This window comes from Leptodactylus fuscus, chromosome 5 (genome assembly GCF_031893055.1).
Source record: "Leptodactylus fuscus isolate aLepFus1 chromosome 5, aLepFus1.hap2, whole genome shotgun sequence".
Taxonomy (NCBI): Eukaryota; Metazoa; Chordata; class Amphibia; order Anura; family Leptodactylidae; genus Leptodactylus; species Leptodactylus fuscus.
In genome coordinates, this window is record NC_134269.1 from 16,918,662 (window position 1) to 16,940,186 (window position 21,525).

The 21,525-nt window shown below is 42.8% G+C and overlaps 1 protein-coding gene across 1 annotated transcript in view; it reads left to right on the forward strand.

The window, feature by feature from the left end:
• Window positions 1–16,705, forward strand: part of LOC142204435 (A.superbus venom factor 1-like) — a 47,462-nt gene extending 30,757 nt beyond the window's left edge. The window contains 13 exon segments of the mRNA XM_075275747.1: window positions 46–237; window positions 435–587; window positions 690–852; window positions 2,277–2,345; window positions 2,615–2,677; window positions 4,053–4,192; window positions 5,158–5,224; window positions 6,422–6,508; window positions 8,334–8,396; window positions 10,611–10,750; window positions 11,396–11,462; window positions 14,051–14,137; window positions 16,605–16,705. Of these exon segments, the coding sequence (XP_075131848.1) occupies window positions 46–237; window positions 435–587; window positions 690–852; window positions 2,277–2,345; window positions 2,615–2,677; window positions 4,053–4,192; window positions 5,158–5,224; window positions 6,422–6,508; window positions 8,334–8,396; window positions 10,611–10,750; window positions 11,396–11,462; window positions 14,051–14,137; window positions 16,605–16,705 (1,392 nt within the window).
• The last annotated feature ends 4,820 nt before the right edge of the window (window positions 16,706–21,525 follow it).

Below are 21,525 nucleotides of genomic sequence, written 5' to 3' on the forward strand. Positions count from 1 at the left end.
TTTGACCCAAGTTTGACTTTCTATCTACTGTTTTCATTCTTTTAGATCATGAACAAAGGCCAAATACAGAAAGTGGGTAGACAACCTCGGCAGCAGGGTCAGAAATTGGTCACCATGTCTCTCCCCATCAGAGAAGAATTACTCCCATCCTTCCGTATAGTTGGATATTACATTAATGGAATTGAGATTGTCTCAGATTCTATCTCGATGGATGTAACAGATTTGAGCATGGAAACGGTGAGGACTCATATTTGGAATATAAATGTTGTTAGTTGCTGTTTTTATAATCTATAGAGATTAAGAACTAGAGATAAGACGTATAAGGTAGTAAAAGAGACTAGACAGATCATCTTTATACTGAATGAAACCTAATGTTACCACCTGCCATATATGTAGAATGTCTGCTAATATACTGATGTTATATCTTGGCACAGCGGTCAGTGACGGGTAAAACAGAACAAGACAACAAAGTCCAAAGCCCTGGTTCTACCATGAAACTGCAACCGCAAGCAGATCACAAGGCCAAGGTGGCGCTCATGGCCATAGACAAAAGAGTCAACAGCGAATTTAAGATCTCCCAAAAGAAGGTGAGAAGTTTATAGTACACCACATGAGACACCAAAGTGTAGCAAATGATCTCTATCAGGGTCAAACCTATCTGTCTGCTTTTCACTACTGTTCCTATCTAGGTGAGGGATTCGGTGGAGAAATCAGACCTTGGCTGCTCCCCGGGAAGTGGTGCCGATAGTATGGGGGTGTTTTATGACGCCGGCTTGGCCTTGCAAACAAGTTTCCAAACAACAACCCATCAGAGATCAGGTGACGGATCTCTTCGCATGTCACTAAGAAAACGTATTTTATTCTACAAAAAAAGCTCTGTTTTGATGTTTTTTTTCACTGAAAGATTTGATGTGAAGAAGAGAGTCAAGTGACATAAGGAGCGAGCTATAATGGGAAAGCCGTAGAAGGAGTCCTAAAAGAAACAAGAATAGAGGAGGGGTGAGATGTAAGACAAGTCCGGGTGGATAGTTGTTAATAGAGGAGGAGAGAAGAGGAGACACCATGACTATAAGAGTGTAGAAAGATCATTAGCTCAGAAGAGGAAAGGATCAATGGAGACGTCTGGAAGATGAGAATTTGAAAATGTGATAAGGAATAAAAGAGGGTTAGGCATTGCAGAAATATTTTACAGAATATTTCATCCAGGGGACATGCATTGAGATAGTCAGGACCTATAAGTATCTAGGCGTGATCCTCAATAATAAGCTGGACTGGGCTGATCACCTGGAGGCGCTGCACAGAAAGGGCCACAGCAGACTCTACCTGCTCAGGGGGCTGAGGGCCTTCGGAGTCCAGGGGCCACTTCTTAGGGCCTTTTTCCATTCTGTAGTAGCATCAGCCATCTACGGTGTGGCCTGCTTGGGAAGTAGCTTACCAACCAGGGACAGAAATAGACATGGCAGGCTGGTTAGAAGGGCCAGCTCTGTCCTGGGGAGCCCCCTGAACCCAGTACAGGTGGTGGGTGACAGAAGGACACTGTCCCTGGTGACCTCCATGCGGGAGAACAAATCCCACCCCATGTATGAGACCCTGATGGTACTTGGCAGCACTGTAAGTGACCGTCTGCTTCACCCCAAGTGTGAGAAGAAGCTATCGGAGTTCTTTCCTCCCAACCGCGGTCAGGCTGTACAACCAACACTGAGCTAAGCGGAGGTCACTCCACACTAAGAACTGAAGATCATTAACTTGTGATATCCTCCTACTATCTTCTCTCCTTTATCTTTTCTCTGTACTTACAGTCACTGTAATGCCTCTACCCGGGAGATTTTTGTATTTTATATTATTGGACTATCTATGCTGCTGTGACATACTGAAATATCTCCATGGTGGGACAATTAAGGGATTATCTTATTTTATGATCATAGAAGGGAAAAGAAATAGAACAAGTCCTGAAGGAGAAAATATTGGTAAGGGATCAGTAGTGGAAGTAAGAAGCGTAGGAGAGGTCCTAAGGAAAAAAATTTGATACAACTGTTCAAAGTGAGAATATGATGGGCTGAAAAAAAGAAAATGGAAGACTCATGTGACTACGAAGAGATGAGGAGGGAAAAAAGCAGGAGAGAAGTTCTGACCATAAATCTGGTCGTACACATCAGAAATGGCTTATTTCATCCCTTGTGATTGTTACATGATGATCGATGACTTGTCTGTCACACAAAGGCCATTGTATTGTCTGTAATACATATTAATCCTTCCTTCTTTTGTCTCCCCATTAGAATGTGAAGTCCATGGTACTTGGAGGCGCCGCTTCTCTGTACATCTGACTGCGAAGGAAACTATACAAGGTGAGATGAAGAGCGGTGGATGATGATTGTTTTACTTTTTTGCTCTATTAACTGGAATTTACTTGGACATTACATAACAGATACTGATGAATGCTATACTTACATACAATTGCACTATTAGCCTACTACTCTGTATACAAGGCATACATTACCACCCAAGCAAATCACCACATCCTGTAGGGTCTGTTCTGCCTATGACCAATGCCTGCCGATAAACGCCGGTGTATTGTCCATAATTCCCATTAATTATTCTATCCTATTTGTATCAGGACCTCCAGCTGCTCGGAGGCGCCGCGCTTCTACACAACTGGTCGGAAAGAGAACTACAAATGGTGAGATGAAGGGCAGTGGCCAATGATCCTCCTATTATGTCATTGTTGATGGATCTACATGGGATCTGGAAATTCAGCATAATACAGACTGCCAATAAGCCATATCCTTTGACCTTACCCATTTCTACTGAGTAACAGTATTCTCCAATCTATAACATAGAGTGATGAGGACTTACTAGTTCCCACTACACCATATAATGTCAGCTAAGTGGCACCACACAGTATACTGACACCCAGAATATAATGGCGCTGCACTGTATGATGACACCATTCACTGATAAATTCTGTGAGGGGTGTAGTTTCCCAAACAGGGTCAAAACAGGGTTTTGGGGGTCTTTATTGTATTGGTACTCTAGGGACTGTGAGACCTGGCACCTGAAAAATATTCCAACAAAATTCGCCCTCCAAAAGCCAAATAGTGCTCTTTCCATTTCAAGCTCCCCCCATACAACAGATTATGACTACATATGGGGTACTGCTGTGTTCATGAGCAATTCTTTAACCATCTGTGAGGGCTTTTTCTCCTTTAACCCTATGTGAAAAATAAAACTGGGGATAAAGTGATGTTTTAGTCATTATTAATTTACACGTCCCAATTTTAATAAAGTCTGCTAAACAGCTGTGGGGTGAAAATGCTCCCTATACCTCTGGATAAATTCCTTTCAGCACTGTGTATTCCAAAATGGGGTCACTTTTAATGGGTTTCCGTTGCCTTGGTACTCTAGGGACTCTGCAAATGAGACATGGCACCTGAAAACTATTCCAGCAAAATCTGATTTTCATACCCCCAGTGTCGCTCCTTCCCTTCCATGCACTGCCATGTGCCCAAACATCAGTTTACACCCACATGTGGGGTATTTCTGTGCCCGGGAGAAATTGCATAACAAGCTGTGAAATGAATTTTCTCCTTTAACCCTTTATGAACGGAATAATTTTAGGGCTAATTGAAAGTATTTTTGAAAAAAAATTAAATATTTAAATTTCACCTCCATATTGTTTTCATTCCCATGAAATGCATAAAGAGTTAACAAACTTTCCAAATGCTGTTTTGAATTATTGGAGGGGTGCAGTTTCGAGAATGGGGTGATTTATGGGGGTTTTCTATCATATGGGTCTTTATAATTCCCTTCAGAACTGAATTGGGCTCTAAAAAATGGGTTTGGGAAATTTTCTTCTGGAAGAAGAACCAGTTATGGCACCTAGTAAAAAGGCACAATATGGCGTCTACTGCGGCTAACACATCTACTGGATTGATTTATTTGTGCCGAATGCCTTGTATAGAGGTCGTGATCAGAAACCATGGAATAAACCAATGTGAATGAAATAGACTCAATGTAATGTCATGATACCAACACGATTTCTGTTCTATATTCAGGCATTTATGTTTCTGAAACTTATAATATCCCAGTAATGAAGGATTTCTTCATTCACTTGAGGCTGCCATATTCTGTGGTGAGAGATAAGCAGGTGGAAATCCGAGCCGTAATGTACAACTATGGAAGTGACAAGATCAAGGTAAAGGATGACATCCGAGGGAGCCAAAACTTTTTGAACAAGTCATGAGTCTGAGGGTGGTTCACACCTACGCCCGGTCTCCGCTTTTGGGTTTCCGTCTTCTGCCGAGAGAAACTACACAGGAGATGAAAATCCGGTGGTCAATTTTCAAACCCATTCACTTGCATGGGTTTGCAAAGTGACCGACTGTGAGCGTCTTCTGCCTCTCCGAAGCGAAACCTTCATGACTGGGTTTGAAAACTGACCGACGGGTTTCCATCTCCTGTCTAGTTTCTCTCAGTAGAAGACGGAAACCTGAAAGTGGAGACCGGGCGCAGGTGTGAACCCGCCTGACTTTGTTTTACTTTCTAAATTTTCATCCACAGCAAAAGATAAGGCATGTCATTTCTTTTTCCCGCTAACTAGCTAGCGGGAAAATAAAGCGAGCGGCTCCCATTGAAGTGAATGGGAGACTTTTTTGCAGGCAGATTTTGAGGCGGCTTCTGCTTCAAAATCTGCCTGCAAAAAACTGTGTGAACATACTCTAATATGGTAAAACTACTGATACTTTATGAGCAGTCTTATATAAACTTATTAGACCTATATCCACATAGAATAGCCTTCTTTTTCAGATCTATTCTCACAACATACTATATAATGGTGCGGTGCTATCTGTCTTTACGATCACTTTCTTTCCTATATGTGTTAATTCTGTATTACATGTAGTGATGTAACTAAAATCTGTACCTATACCCCCTTAGCCCCCTCTCTATTATCACCTTGTTGTATTGATTATTCCAAACCAAATGCCAGAACCCTCCATAGAGATGGGACAAGAATAATAGACTCGGCATCTTTGAGGCTTCATTCCAAACTCTACCATCACATTGTTGTATCTTGGTAGTTACATAGATGTCACTGTATTGCTCATTCACTAAGACACAATGTCTTATGTGTTATGTGTCTTGTGTTATATTGTCTTACAGCCAGAAGCAATTCGTATTAACAAAATGGTAAAACAAATGACACTGGATCCACAGGCCAAAGGTAAAGGTAAGTCCATTGTTCTCAGTCCATTGTGGCAAGAAGTGGCGGCAACAGCAAACAGAGTAGAGTAAGAGCTGACTATAGTATCCGAATACACATGGGGTTTGTTTGTTGTCTGCTACCATAGAGATTCATAGATCTACTTTGGATTTGCATTGACAATATGGTAGAATATTTCTAAAAAAAGGTATTTGCACTTTTGTTTAATTTTTCTATTTTAGGCTATTTTAGCCTTTCTGCAACATGTAGCCTTTTAGTCACTTTTGAGAGATGGAAATTGGTTGCTGCCGCATACATACGCTTTAAAGGGGTTGTTTGCCATATTGATTCAGTGTTTAATGGAAGTGCTGAGGGGGACAAGAATATTAAAAACTTTACTCACCTCTCCCCAATCCTGTGTTTCCGGCCAGGTCTGGTCTTCAGTTTACAGGTCCACCCACTGATGTCAGCAGTGATGCCAATTTTGTACTAGGTGACTGCCTCAGCAGTGACCTCTTCACAAATGGCATGTGACTGCGGTGAGCTGCTGTTTGTGAAGAGGTCACCACTGCTGACATCAATGAGGAGACCTGTAAACTGAAGACCAGATCTGCCACGGCTGAAAACAAAGGACTGGGGAGAGGTGAGTAAAGTGTTTTTTTTTTGTTTTTGTTTTTTTTTATGTACATGGCTCCTCCAGTGGCAGTGATAAACATTAAGGCTACATTCACATGGAGTAACGCTCCACTCATTCTGACAAGTAAACACGTGTCAGAGTGAGCACAGTAAAATAGAGTCCCATTGACGTCAATGGGTTCAGTCTTACGCGTCTTACTCAATGGGAGGCTTTTTCACCTATTGCTTTCAATGTCATACGCGTGAAACACATTGAAAGCAATAGGTAAAAAAGCCTCCCATTGAGATCAATGTGTAGCGCGCGTAAGACCGAACCCATTGAAGTCAATGGGATTCTGTTTTACTGCGCTCACTCTGACACGTGTTTACGTGTTAGGGAGAAAAAAATTATATTTTAATGATTGAATTCCTTTAGCAACAAATTGTCATTTTATTGTAAAATTTTGGGAAAGAATGGCACAATGTAAAGAAAAGATGAACAAAATTTGATATATTGTGAGGATAACAAGAACTTATGTCAGGAGAGTTGGCAGGTCCGCTTTGCACGATGTTTTCAGGACATGATATAGATGTTTTGTTCTCCAATAGATGGTGTTCAGGAGGAGGCCGTGTATTCACTGGACTTGAAGGATATTCTACCAAGGACAGATTTTGAAATCATTGTGACTTATGAAGGTATAAAAACATTTACTTACTGCCCTTATCCCCCAGCCATGTCTTCTTTATACATAAATACAGAAGGGTCTCAACTCATCCCAGGTTCAAGTTTCCTGTGGAACATGTAAGAAGAATAAAAGTAAAATAAAATAAAATTTTATAACAAAAAATAAATAAATAAATAAATAAAAAATAAAATCTACAGCTTATCCCCTAAAAAAACAAGAGGCCCCTCATAACTCTGTGAACAAACAGAATCTGTTTGATTAGTAAAGAACATAAAACATAACAAAATCTATTGTGAATACATATGGTATTGCCATAATCGTATTGACCCACTGAAAGCAATTGCTATTTAATTCAATAACAATGTGTGAATATCATTACAACCAAACCCCATAAATTATGGAAGAATTGTAGGCTTTTGTCTGGCAGACCCCCCTAGAAACAACAATAGAAAATATACAAACCATTGTAATGATTCCTTCTAAAAATACAACTAATATTGCTAAAATAAAAAAGTTATGGACTATGAAATGCAGAGGTGGACTGTATACACACGTGGACAAAATTGTTGGTTCCCTGTCGTCCTACCAGCGGCACAAGACCCCATATTGTGCCGCTGTTAGGACTAAGGGAAACAAGATTATCTTCATAATCCTTTGTTCCCCCTCGTTTAATGAAAGAAAACCCCGCAATGGTCACAGAAATAACTGGAATCTGACCAAAGTAATAAGAAATAGAAATTCTATGAAAATGAACAAATGACAGTCAGACTTTGCTTTTTGCTTCAACAGAATTTTTTTTAATAATAAACCTCCTGACACGGCCTGGACAGAAATGACGGTTGCCGTAACTTAAAGGGGCTCTATCATTGGGAAAAGTCATTTTTAATTAATCACATCCTTGCATAGGCTTTAGAAAGGCTATTCCACACCTACCTTTAGTATGTAGATTGCCTCAGTGGTGTCTGAATAAGCTGGTTTTTATTCATATGCTAATGAGCCTCCAGCCAGTTCAGGAAGTTCCCAGCAGCACTGGTCCCTGCTATTATCTTCTATATGTGTGCAAACAGGAGGCTGAGTCATCAGCAGCCTCCCATAGGAAACAATAGCAAAGAAGTGCACGATGCATCGTGCACCAGTCTAATTAGCATATAAATAAAAACAGACTTATTCAGAAACCACTGAGGCAATCTATATACTAAAGGTAGGTGTGGAATAGACTTTGTAAAGGCTATGCAAGGATGTGATTAGTTAAAAATGACTTTTCCCAGTAATAGAGCCCCTTTAATATTTTGCTGCACAACCTTTGGAGGCGATCGGACGATTCCTGTAACTGTCAATGAGACTTCTGCCCCTCTCAGCAGGGATTTTGGCCTCCTCATTAGCAAACTGCTGCAGTTGTCTCGGGTGTGAAGGGGCCTTTTCCAGACGCCATGTTCCAAAGATGCTCAGTAAGATTTAGGCCCGGGCTCATATTTCTCTCTAGAAATTTTTTCTCCATTAACTGGAATTTCCTTGGACATTGCACAACAGATACTGATAAATGCTATACTTAGATATAATTGCACCATTAGCCACTTCACTGTATACAAGACATACTTTACCACCCAAGGAAATCACCACATCACTAGGATGGAGAAAATGGCTTCCACCACATCCTGTAGGGTCTGTTCTGCCTTCTTCTGGGTCAACACTACAAAATAGTTAGTTGACGTAAACTTTAAAAAAAACAAATATATTTTTAGCCTTTCTGTGTTATCCTTGCATAGCTAATCCATGACCAAACACCGCTGTATTGTCTATAATTCCCATTAATTACTCTATCCTATTTATATCAGAACCTCCAGCTGCTCGGAGGCGCCGCGCTTCTACACAACTGGTCGGAAAGAGAACTACAAATGGTGAGATGAAGGGCAGTGGCCAATGATCCTCCTATTATGTCATTGTTGATGGATCTACATGGGAACTGGAAATTCAGCATAATACAGACTGCCAATAAGCCATATGCTTAAAAGAGGATGACAATATAAAGCAGAGATATGGTAGATAATATTTAGGAATGTATTTAGGTGGTATGACTATTGGTCTGAAAAGAAGAGCATTTCATGTTTTGAAAACTGCTTTTTTTTCCAAATTTCCATCAAATTTCGTATTTAGTTTTTTTATTAATAAATACAAAAATATTGATCAGTGCTTCCCACTAACATGAAGTACAAGGTGTCACAAAAAAACAATCTCAAAATCGCTCGTGTAAGTTATAGCGTCTCAAAGTCATTCCCACATAAAGGGACACGTGTCGGTTTTGAAAAATGGTACTTTTAGGGTTAACAATAAAAAGGCGCCATATGGTAAGAATATCTACTGGGGGGAATGACAGAATCTACTGGTGTGTTATAGGCTCATATCATTGCTACCACAATGAACTTTTTCACGTCTAACACATCTACTAGATTGATTTATCTGTGCTGAATGCCTTGTATAGAGGTCGTGATTAGAGATAAGCGAATACCATTCGATCGAGTAGATATTCGATCGAATATCAGGCCGTTCGGGGTATTCGATTCCAATCGAATACCAGGAGGCAAACACAGTAAAAATTCCTATCCCCTCCCACCTTCCCTGGCGCATTTGTTGCACTAATAACTGTACGGGGGAGGTGGGACAGGAACTACGACAACGGAGGCATCGAAAAAAATCTGAAAAAGGAATTAGCGGCCGAAATCAGGTGACTTCCATTTTATACGAATGGTGAGTTTAACATTTGATTAATATGAGAATGTGAACTATGTGACTGAGACAGAGACAGATCTACAGGCAGGGTTAGCTAGGGATGAGCTTTATTTAGGGGGGAATGTCACTCACCCAGCTCTTTGGGGCTCTATCTCGTCAGGAATCCTGTCAGCTTGCGATGTGCGTGAGCTGAATTTTTCCCATAGGAATGCATTGACCAGCGTTGATTGGTCGAATCCCATACAGACTACAGCATTCGGCCAATCAATGTTGGTTCTGCCGGTGGAGGTGGAGTCTAAGAGCTGTCCACAGCAGTCTCCATTCTGGGCCGATCTTAGACTCCTTCTCCTGAGCGCACAGCTCGATGTAGTAGTGCTGGCCGATGTAGCAGTGTCTGATGTAGCAGAGCTGAGTGTGCAGCAGGGTTCAGCTGAACCTGCTGCACACTCAGTTCTGCTGCATTGGACTGCTACATCGGACACTGCTACATTGGCCAGCACTGCTACATCGGGCCGTGCGCTGAGCTTGGCTACTCCAGAGTAGCCGAGCTCAGCCAACGGCCAGCTCTGCTTCATCTCAGATGTAGCAGTGCTGGGCATGTGCTCTGCTTGGCTGCATCTCTGGAGTAGCTGAGCTGAGCGCACAGCCTGATTGTAGCAGTGCTGGCCGATGTAGCAGTGTCCGATGTAGCAGTCCTATGCAGCAGAGCTGAATGTGCAGCAGGGTTCAGCTGAACCAGCGCACACTCAGCTCTGCTAAATCTCTGGTGTAGCAGTGCCAGCACTGCTACATCTCGGCATAGGAATGCATTGACCAGCGTTGATTGGCCGAATGCTATAGCATTCGGCCAATCAACCCTGGTTTTGCCGGTGTAGGCGGAGTCTAAGAGCGGTCCACAACAGACTCCATTCTGATCCGATCTTAGACTCCGCCTACTCACAGACGAGCCTCCGGCAGAACCAGCGTTGATTGCCTGAATGCCGTACTCTGTATGGCATTTGGCCAATCAACGCTGGTCAATGCATTCCTATGGGAAAAAGTCAGTTTGCGCATATCGCAAGCTGACAGGGATCCCGACATAATACAGTGACTTGGGCTTGTTAGATGCCCCCAGACATGCTCCCCCTGCTGTCCCAGTTGCATTGCAGAGGTGTTGGCATCATTTCCTGGGGTGTCATAGTGCACTTGGTGACTCTCCTGAGTCGAATGGTGGGATCCCCTGAAACGAAGCATTTTTCCCCATAGACTATAATGGGGTTCGAATAGTCGAATATTTTACTGTTTGCTCATCTCTAGTCGTGATCAGAAACCATGGACTAAACCAATGTGTGAAATAGACTCAAAGTAGCGTCATGATACCAACACGATTTCTGTTCTATATTCAGGCATTTATGTTTCCGAACCTTATAATATCCGGGTAATGAAGGATTTCTTCATTGACTTGAGGATGCCATATTCTGTGGTGAGAGATAAGCAGGTGGAAATCCGAGCCGTACTGTACAACTATGGAAGTGACAAGATCAAGGTAAAGGATGACATCCGAGGGATCCAAAACTTTTTGAATAAGTCATGAGCCTGACTTTGTTTTAATTTCTAAATTTTCATCTGCGGCAAGATAGGGCTTGTCGGTTATTTTTCCCGTTAGCTAGCGGGAAAAAAAAAGCGAGCGGCTCCCATTGAAGTGAATGGGAGCCTTTTTTTGCAAAAATCCGCCTGCAAAAAACTTAGTAGTTATACCATATTACGGTATGAATCACACAGATACTTGATGAGCAGTCTTAGATAAACTTATTAGACCTATATCCACATAGAATAGTCTTCTTTTTCAGATCTACTCACATCATACTATATAGTGGTGCGGTGCAATCTGTCTTTACGATCACTTACTATCCTATATGTGTTAATTCTGTATTACATGTAGTGATGTAACTAAAATCTGTCCCTATACCCCCCTTAGCCCCTTCTCTGTTATCATCTTTTTATATTGAATATTCCAAACTAAGTATCAGAACCCTCCATAGAGATGGGACAAGAATAATAGACTCGGCATCTTTGAGGCTTCATTCCAAACTCTACCATCACATTGTTGTATCTTGGTAGTTACATAGATATCACTGTATTGCTCACTCACTAAGACACAATGTATTTACCTCCTTATATTGTCTTACAGCCAGAAGGAATTCGTATTAACAAAATTGTAAAACAAATGACACTGGATCCACAGGCCAAAGGTAAAGGTAAGTCCATTGTTCTCAGTCCATTGTGGCAAGAAGTGGCGGCAACAGCAAACAGAGCTGACTATAGGATCCGACTACACATTGGGTTTGTTTGTTGTCTGTTACCATAGAGATTCATAGATCTGCATTGGATTTGTATTCACAAGGAGGTAGAATATTTCTAACTAAAGGGATTCGCAATTTTGTTTCATTTTGCTAAGGGTTTGTTTACCATTTTGCTGTACATACGCACTTATCTTTGCACCTTCTTGAACGAATGATGTATACTACCTCATGATCAAGCACAGGCCACAGGGCGGAGTCTGGGTCTCATGAATGGGTTGGAGCCTTAAATCCAGCAGCTGTACAGACCAGATTTTCTGGGCCATATTGCCCATGTGCCTGAGGACTTAGAATACTACATCTTGCTGTTCCTTGTAATTCCAGTGAGTTACCAGTTAGGGTATGTCCCTACACAATTTTACACAGTGAAGTCTGTGTTGACTGAGTAACACTCACAATGTTTAGGGACACCAGTCGACGTAACTAGGAATAGCGGGGCCCCGTGGCAAACTTTTGACATAGGGCCCCCCGACTGACACCGACGCCGAAGACCTCGACCGACCCCCTCCTACAAATTCCTGCGTGCTTTATTATGCCCCATAATGGCCCCTGCATACAGTATTATCCCCCATAGTGGCCCCTGCACACAGTATTATCCCCCATAGTGGCCCCTGCACACACTATTATGCCCCATAGTGGCTCCTGCACACAGTATTATGTCCTATAGTGGCCCCTGCACACAGTATTATCCCCCATAGTGGCCCCTGCACACAGTGTTATGTCCCTTATTGGCCCCTGCACACAGTATTATGTCCCTTATTGGCCCCTGCACACAGTATTATCCCCCATAGTGACCCCTGTACACATTATTATGCCCCATAGTGGCCCCTGCACACAGTATTATCCCCCATAGTGGCCCCTGCACACAGTATTATGTCCCTTAGTGGCCCCTGAACACAATATTATGCCCCATAGTGGCCCCTGCACACAGTATTATGTCCCTTAGTGGCCCCTGTACACAGTATTATGCCCCATAGAGGCCCCTGCACACAGTATTATGCCCCATAGAGGCCCCTGCACATAGTATTATGCCCCATAGCGGCCCCTGCACACAGTATTATGCCCCATAGTGGCCCCTGCACACAGTATTATGTCCCACTGTGGACACCCATAAACAATTATTATACTCTGGGATCTTTTCAGACCCCAGACTATAATAATCGGAGACCCAGGGGAAGAAAAACATAAAAAAAACACTTACTCACCTATCTCCCGGCTCCGCTGCAATCCTCCACTCTCGGCCTCCGCTGTAGTCCATCTTCAATTACGTCAGACGTCACATGCCCCGGGACGCAGGCTGGGGTCATGAGACGTCAGACGACTAGGCCTGAAGCTTGCCCGGATCATGGAGTGGTAAGTAACAGTGTTTTTTATGTTTCTTACCTCTCCCGGGCCTCCAATCATTATACTCGGGGGTCTGAAAAGATGAATAGTGTTTGTGGGGCCTGCGGTGTCACTTACCGATCCCGGCCCTGCCAGGATCGGTAAGTAAATAGTGCCCGTTAGCCGGTAACGACCTATTAAGAAAAAAAAAAACACAGCGGTAGCAGCTTTCGCCCGGCCCTCTAATGTCCCAGGCCTTGTGGCAGCCGCCTCTGCTGCTACGGCGGTAGTTATGCCACTGAGGGACACGCTTCTTTAAAGGTATTCAATCATTAAAATGGAATTTTTTTTCTCCCTAACACGTAGGAATAGTCTTAAGTAAGGCTATTCTTTTCCTATGTTTAGAAGTCTTCTCCGCACCGCTGTTTCGTAGATATCCCGGTTTTCTTTGGTATGATAATGAGTTCTCTGACAGCACTGGGGGCGGTCCTCAGTGCTCAATTGTCCACAGCGCTGCGAGAAAACTCTCCAGCGCCGGCTTCTGTCTTCTTCTAGCACACCTTCCTGCATTGTCTTCTTCCGGTGGCTTCTTCTGACTTTAAATGGCATTCATGTTCAGTCAGCTCTGCCATTAGTTCAAGCATACTGTGTAAGTGACCACAAGACAATGGCCACAGACATTTGCTTGCGCATGCGTGAATTTTAAATCCAAAAGAAGCCGATAGAAGAAGACATTGCAGGGAGCTGTGCCAGAAGAAGACAGAGGTCGGCGCTGGAGAGTTTTCTCGCAACACTTAGGACACTCCCAGTGCTGTTTGAGCGCTGGGTACCGCCCCCAGTGCTGTGAGAAAACTCAATAGCATACCAAAGAAAACCAGGATATCTACCGAAGACTAAGGCAGGAGAAGAATAGTCTTTCTTAAGGCTATTATTACATGTTAGGGAGAAAAAAAAATCTATTTTAATGATTGAATCCCTTTACTGTAACAACAAATTGTCAATTTATTGTAAAATTTTTGGAAAGAATGGCACGATGTAAAGAAAAGATGAACAAAAATTGATATAGCGTGAGGATAACAAGAACTTATGTCAGGAGAGTTGGCAGGTCCTCTTTGCATAATGTTTTCAGGACATGATATAGATGTTGTTTTGTTCTCCATTAGATGGTGTTCAGGAGAAGGCCGTGTATTCACTGGACTTGAAGGATATTCTACCAAGGACAGATTTTGAAATCATTGTGACTTATCAAGGTATAAAAACATTTACTTACTGCCCTTATCCCCCAGCCATGTCTTCTTTATACATGATGTCCATCCCCAATGTCCTGCCAAATAGTATTTGATGAAACTTACAAGTCTCTTATGTGGTCCCAACAACAACTTGTAAAGTAAACACTAAAACATGGACCTATAAGGAGGCGATGTTTCCATTTCTGTGTTGAAACCAGAAATAGATCATCCTGGTGGCCTAAAACTAAGATCTAGTGATCTCCATTCTAAGGTCCACAAGTACATTGTGATCTATTGTCTGGCCATCTATTGTTAGACTCGACATTATCCATATTACAGACTTCTGCACTAGAGATGAGCGAACACTAAAATGTTCGAGGTTCGAAATTCGATTCGAACAGCCGCTCACTGTTCGTGTGTTCGAATGGGTTTCGAACCCCATTATAGTCTATGGGGAACATAAACTCGTTAAGGGGGAAACCCAAATTCGTGTCTGGAGGGTCACCAAGTCCACTATGACACCCCAGGAAATGATACCAACACCCTGGAATGACACTGGGACAGCAGGGGAAGCATGTCTGGGGGCATAAAAGTCACTTTATTTCATGGAAATCCCTGTCAGTTTGCGATTTTCGCAAGCTAACTTTTCCCCATAGAAATGCATTGGCCAGTGCTGATTGGCCAGAGTACGGAACTCGACCAATCAGCGCTGGCTCTGCTGGAGGAGGCGGAGTCTAAGATCGCTCCACACCAGTCTCCATTCAGGTCCGACCTTAGACTCCGCCTCCTCCGGCAGAGCCAGCGCTGATTGGCCGAAGGCTGGCCAATGCATTCCTATGCGAATGCAGAGACTTAGCAGTGCTGAGTCAGTTTTGCTCAACTACACATCTGATGCACACTCGGCACTGCTACATCAGATGTAGCAATCTGATGTAGCAGAGCCGAGGGTGCACTAGAACCCCTGTGCAAACTCAGTTCACGCTAATAGAATGCATTGGCCAGCGCTGATTGGCCAATGCATTCTATTAGCCCGATGAAGTAGAGCTGAATGTGTGTGCTAAGCACACACATTCAGCACTGCTTCATCACGCCAATACAATGCATTAGCCAGTGCTGATTGGCCAGAGTACGGAATTCGGCCAATCAGCGCTGGCTCTGCTGGAGGAGGCGGAGTCTAAGATCGCTCCACACCAGTCTCCATTCAGGTCCGACCTTAGACTCCGCCTCCTCCAGCAGAGCCAGCGCTGATTGGCTGAATTCCGTACTCTGGCCAATCAGCACTGGCTAATGCATTGTATTGGCGTGATGAAGCAGTGCTGAATGTGTGTGCTTAGCACACACATTCAGCTCTACTTCATCGGGCTAATAGAATGCATTGGCCAATCAGCGCTGGCCAATGCATTCTATTAGCTTGATGAAGCAGAGTGTGCACAAGGGTTCAAGCGCACCCTCGGCTCTGATGTAGCAGAGCCGAGGGTGCACAAGGGTTCAAGTTCATTCCCCCCTAAATAAAGGTTATCCCTAGCTATCCCTGCCTGTACAGCTATCCCTGTCTCATAGTCACAAAGTTCACATTCTCATATGACCCGGATTTGAAATCCACTATTCGTCTAAAATGGAGGTCACCTGATTTCGGCAGCCAATGACTTTTTCCAATTTTTTTCAATGCCCCCGGTGTCGTAGTTCCTGTCCCACCTCCCCTGCGCTGTTATTGGTGCAAAAAAGGCGCCAGGGAAGGTGGGAGGGGAATCGAATTTTGGCGCACTTTACCACGCGGTGTTCGATTCGATTCGAACATGGCGAACACCCTGATATCCGATCGAACATGTGTTCGATAGAACACTGTTCACTCATCTCTATTCTGCACCTCTCAGCAGATATTTTGGGCCCCTCATGAGCAAACTGCTCCAGTTGTCTCGGGGCCTTTTCTAGATGACATGTTTCAGCTCCTTCCATAAATTCTCCATAAGATTTAGGTCAGGGCTCATAGAAGGCCACAGAATAGTCCAATGTTTTCCTCTTAGCTATACTTGGGTGTTTTTAGCTGTATTTAGGGTCATTATCCTCTTGCAAGACCTGCGACTGAGACCAAGCTCCCTGACATTGGGCAGCACATGTCTCTCTAGAATTTTTGCTCTATTATCTAGAATTTACTTGGACATCCCATATCAGATACTGATAAATGCTATACTTAGATATAATTGCACCATTAGCCACTTCGCTGTATACAAGACATACATTACCACCCAAGCAAATCACAGCATCACTAGGATGGAGAAAATGGCTTCCACCACATCCTGTAGGGTCTGCTCTGCCTTCCTCTGGGTCAACACTACAAAAGAGTTAGTTGATATAAACTTTAAAAAACAAACATATTTTTAGCCTTTCTGTGTTATCTTTGCATAGATAATCCATGATGAATGCCTGCCGATAATCGCCGATGTATTGTCTATAATTCACATTAATTATTCTATCCTATTTGTATCAGTACCTCAATGGAAAGTCCAACCTGCTCGGAGGCGCCGCGCTTCTACACAACTGGTCAGAAAGAAAAACGTAAATGGTGAGATGAAGGGCAGTGGACAATGATCCTCCTATTATGTCATTGTTGGTGGATCTACATGGGATCTGAAAATTCAGCAAATCAGACCTATGGGTATCCTCCATAAGATCAGGAAATCTCAGGTCTTCCTTCCCTCGTCCATCTCCTTTTAACTATAGTACTAATGTGATCTGCCAATAAAGCTTTTATCTGCTATTCTTTGTCTTCATCTTATTGGATAACCCCCAAATGTAAAGCACCATGGAATTAATGGTGCTATATAATAAATAATAATAATAATAATAATAATAATAATATTGGATAATATGGAAATTTCTCAATAGACACTTTATACACCAAAAATTGCAGAGTGAGGGGAATGACTGAAGATAGTCGTACAGCTCTGCTACATGTAATGGACGTGAGGACATCAGGCAGCTGCAGAAGCAGGGAATTGTACAAAACTCCTATTGGGAAGGCAAGAACAATTTATTACTATCCCTGCCTTGCCCAATGAGCATTGTGTACAGGGCTATGGGAGCCGCCATGATGGGACTCCACTTCCGGTTCCGCAGTCACATGATTGTTGGGGAGACTGCATTCCTCCTGTAACTGGGGCTGCATCAGCTACATGTGCCTACAGTATATCAGACCCATTACCGGAAAAATCTGCAAATTGTGACCTGATAATGTACGAGTGGATATAGAATATATGCGCAATAAAAGTTTTGAGGCTGACACAAATTTTGATTTACACAATTTTGTTCATTGAGCGTTTCTCAATCTATTAGGGGGCATTCACACGGAGTAACGCCAGGCGTGTATCACAGCCGTACACACCGGCGTTACGGCAGACTGCCGAACACTTCCCATTCACTTCAATGGGAGCGCTTGTAAACGCCGCTGTTACGAGCGCTCCCATTGAAGTGAATGGGAAGTGTTCGGCAGTCTGCCGTAACGCCGGTGTGTACGGCTGTGATACACGCCCGGCGTTACTCCGTGTGAATGCCCCCTTAGATATATTTTATGACTACTGAAGCCCAATTATCAGCGTTTCTTAAGTTTTTACACTTTTATTGATAAATCCATCAAGTTTCTGCAAAGATTCAATATTTACATACATAGTTACATAGTTACATAGTAGATGAGGTTGGATAAAGACATGAGTCCATCAAGTCCAACCTATAACCCTACAATCCCTACAGTGTTGATCCAGGGGAAGGCAAAAAACCCATGAGGCTCCTGCCAATTGCCCTATTTCAGGGGGAAAAATTCCTTCCCGACTCCAAATCTGGCAGTCAGTATAAAAACCCTGGATCAACGTGTCCTTAAAATCTAGAGTCCATAACCCATTATATTTTTCTCTTCAAGAAAGACATCCAGGCCCACTTTGAACTTGTTTAATGAATCCCCCCATCACCACTTCCTGGGGCAGAGAGTTCCAGAGCCTCGTTGTTCTTACTGTGAAGAATCCCCTTCTATGTTTCTGGTGAAACCTTCTCTCCTCCAGACGTAGAGGACGTCCCCTTGTCACTGGCCTAGGAGTAAAAATATCCTTAGAAAGTTCTTTGTATTGTCCCTTCATGTATTTGTACATTCTTATTAGATCTCCCCGTAGACGTCTTTTCTCTAAACTGAATAACCCCAAGTTTGTTAATCTATCGTTGTACTCCAGTCCACCCATTCCCCTAATCATTTTGGTTGCCCATCTTTGCACTTTTTCAAGTTCACTTATGTCTTTCTTGTATATTGGGGCCCAAAATTGCGCACAATATTCTAAGTGTGGCCGTACCAGTGATTTGTATAGAGGCATAACTATGTCCTTGTCATGAGAATCTAGACCTCTTTTGATGCATCCCATAATTTTATTTGCCTTGGCAGCAGCTGCCTGACACTGGTCATTAAAGGTAAGCTTGCTGTCCACCAAAATCCCTAAGTCTTTTTCATTGACAGTCTTACCCAGTAATTTACTATTTAGTACATAGTCATACATTTTATTACGTCGCCCAAAGTGCATTACTTTACATTTGTCAACATTAAACTTCATTTGCCAAGTCTCCGCCCCTATGCTTCCAGTTTCCTTAGATCCCCTTGTAATATTCTACTATCCTCCTCATTATTGATTACCCTACAAAGTTTAGTATCATCTGCAAATATAGACACCCTGCGTTGTAAACCCTCTACCAGGTCATTAATAAAGATATTAAACAAGAGAGGACCTAATACTGACCCTTGTGGCCCCAATATTGACCCCTGTGGCCCCCATTGGTGACTGTGGCCCAGTCTGAATATTTACCATTAACAAGTACCCTCTGTTTCCTATCAGTGAGGCAGTTGCTAACCCAAATGCATATGTTTTCCCCCAGTCCCAACAATCCCATTTTGCGTACCAACCGTTTATGTGGAACAGTATCAAAAGTCTTTGAAAAGTCCAGGTACACCACCTCTACTGCATTACCCTTGTCCAGATACACCACGTCAACTGCATTCCCCATGTCCAGATACACCACATCCACTGCATTAGTCATGTCCAGGTACACCACGTCTACTGCATTACCCATGTCCAGTCTAGAACTGAACTCCTCATAGAAGCTGATCAGATTAGTCTGACAGGACCGATTCCTCATAAACCCATGCTGATTGGGTGTTATAAGATTATTTACATTGAGATACTCCAGGATAGCATCTCTTAGAAAGCCCTCAAATATCTTTCCCACCACAGAAGTTAAACTTACTGGCCTATAGTTTCCAGATTCACTTTTACACCCCTTTTTGAAAATTGCTGCCACATTTGCTATTCACCAATCCTGTGGAACAGACCCAGTCATTACTGAATCCTTAAATATTAGATACAAGGGTCTATCTATGACCATGCTTAATTCCCTCAGAACTCGGGGGTGTATTCCATCTGGACCGGGCGATTTCTCTATTTTAGTGTTTTGCAGGCGGCGCTGCACTTCTTCCTGGGTTAAGCAGGTGACATTTAATTGAGCGTTTACATTACCCCTAATCATGTTGCTAGCCAATGGATTTTCTTGTGTAAACACTGTAGAGAAGAAGGCATTTAATACTTGTGCTTTTTCCTCATCCTGCTCCACCATTACACCCAGATTATTTTTGAGAGTGCCCACATTGTCAGTTTTTATTCTCTTATTATTTATGTAATTGAAGAATAATTTTGGATTACTTTTACTTTCCTTGGCAATTTTTCTCTCAGCTTCAATCTTCGCCTCCTTTGGCTGCATTCACACAGAGTAACGCCAGGCGTCATTTGTGTGTAATTTGTGTGTCTTTTACGGCCGTCATAAAACGTTTACATAGAGTTCTATAGGAAAAGACGGCCGTCATTTACGGCCGTCATTTACGGCCGTCATTGTAATGACGGCCGTAAATGACGGCAGTAAATTACGGATGTCTTTTCCTATAGAACTCTATGTAAACGTTTTATGACGGCCGTAAAAGACACACAAATTACACACAAATGACGCCTGGCGTTACTCTGTGTGAATGCAGCCTTTATTTGTTTTTTGCACAATTTATTTTTCTCCTTATAGTTTTTTAATGCTGTGTCACTACTTTCTTGTTTTAGTACTTTAAATGCTTCCTTTTTATCCCTCATTGCATTCTGTACTGTTTTAGTTAGCCATATTGGTTTTCTATGATTTCTGGCCCGCTTATTCCCATAGGGTATGTGTTTTCTAGTGGTCTTATTTAGTATATTTTTGAAGATGTCCCATTTAGTTTGTGTTCCCGTCACGTTGAGGACATTGTCCCAGTTTATGCTGCTAAGCTCCTCTCTCAGCTGGTTAAAATTTGCCTTCCTGAAGTTTAGTGTTTTTGTACCCCCTCTAGTGAACGTCTTCTTAATGTGTACAAGAAAACTTATTATGTTATGGTCACTATTGCCCAGATGTCCCCCAACCTCCACTTTTGATAATGTGTCAGGTTCATTTGTTAAAATTAGGTCTAAAAGTGCCTCGCCTCTTGTTGGGTCCTGCACTAGTTGCGATAGGTAATTGTCTTTTATTACTGACAAGAACCTGTTCCCTTTGTTGGATCTGCAGGTTTCTTCCTCCCAGTTGATATCAGGGTAGTTGAAATCCCCCATAATAATGACTTTATTATGCTTTGCAGCCTCATCTATTTGTTTTATTAGGATATTTTCAGCTTCTTCCGTTTTATTTGGAGATTTATAACAAACCCCTATCAGTATTTTATTATTTGTTCCTCCCATAATCTCCACCCATAAGGACTCCACATAATCATTTTCCTCCCAGATGTCCTCACGCAGGACTGGCTTAAGGCCGGTTTTTACGTATAAGCAAACCCCTCCCCCTTTCTTATTTGTACGCTCCTTTCTAAACATACTGTACCCTTGTATATTTATAGCCCAGTCATAGCTAGAGTCCAGCCATGTCTCACTTACCCCCCACCATGTCATAATTGTCTTCCAACATCATCACTTCTAGTTCCTCCATCTTGTTAGTAAGACTTCGGGCATTTGTATACATACATTTCATAGATTTATCTTCCCTGCTCTTGCACTGCCTACTGACTGCTCTAACCCGACCCCCTGCTCCACCCCCAGTTTCAGTATCTAGCCCTCTTTCCATTTCTACACTACATTTCTACATCTGTTACCCTCCCCCCCAGTACCTAGTTTAAACACTCCTCCAACCGTCTAGCCATCTTCTCCCCCAGCACAGCTGCACCCTCCCCATTGAGATGCAGCCCGTCCCTAGCATAGAACCTGTAGCCCACAGCAAAGTCGGCCCAGTTCTCCAGGTACCCAAACCCCTCCTTCCTACACCAACTCTTGAGCCACTTGTTTACCTCCCTAATCTCCCGCTGCCTTTCCTGTGGCTCG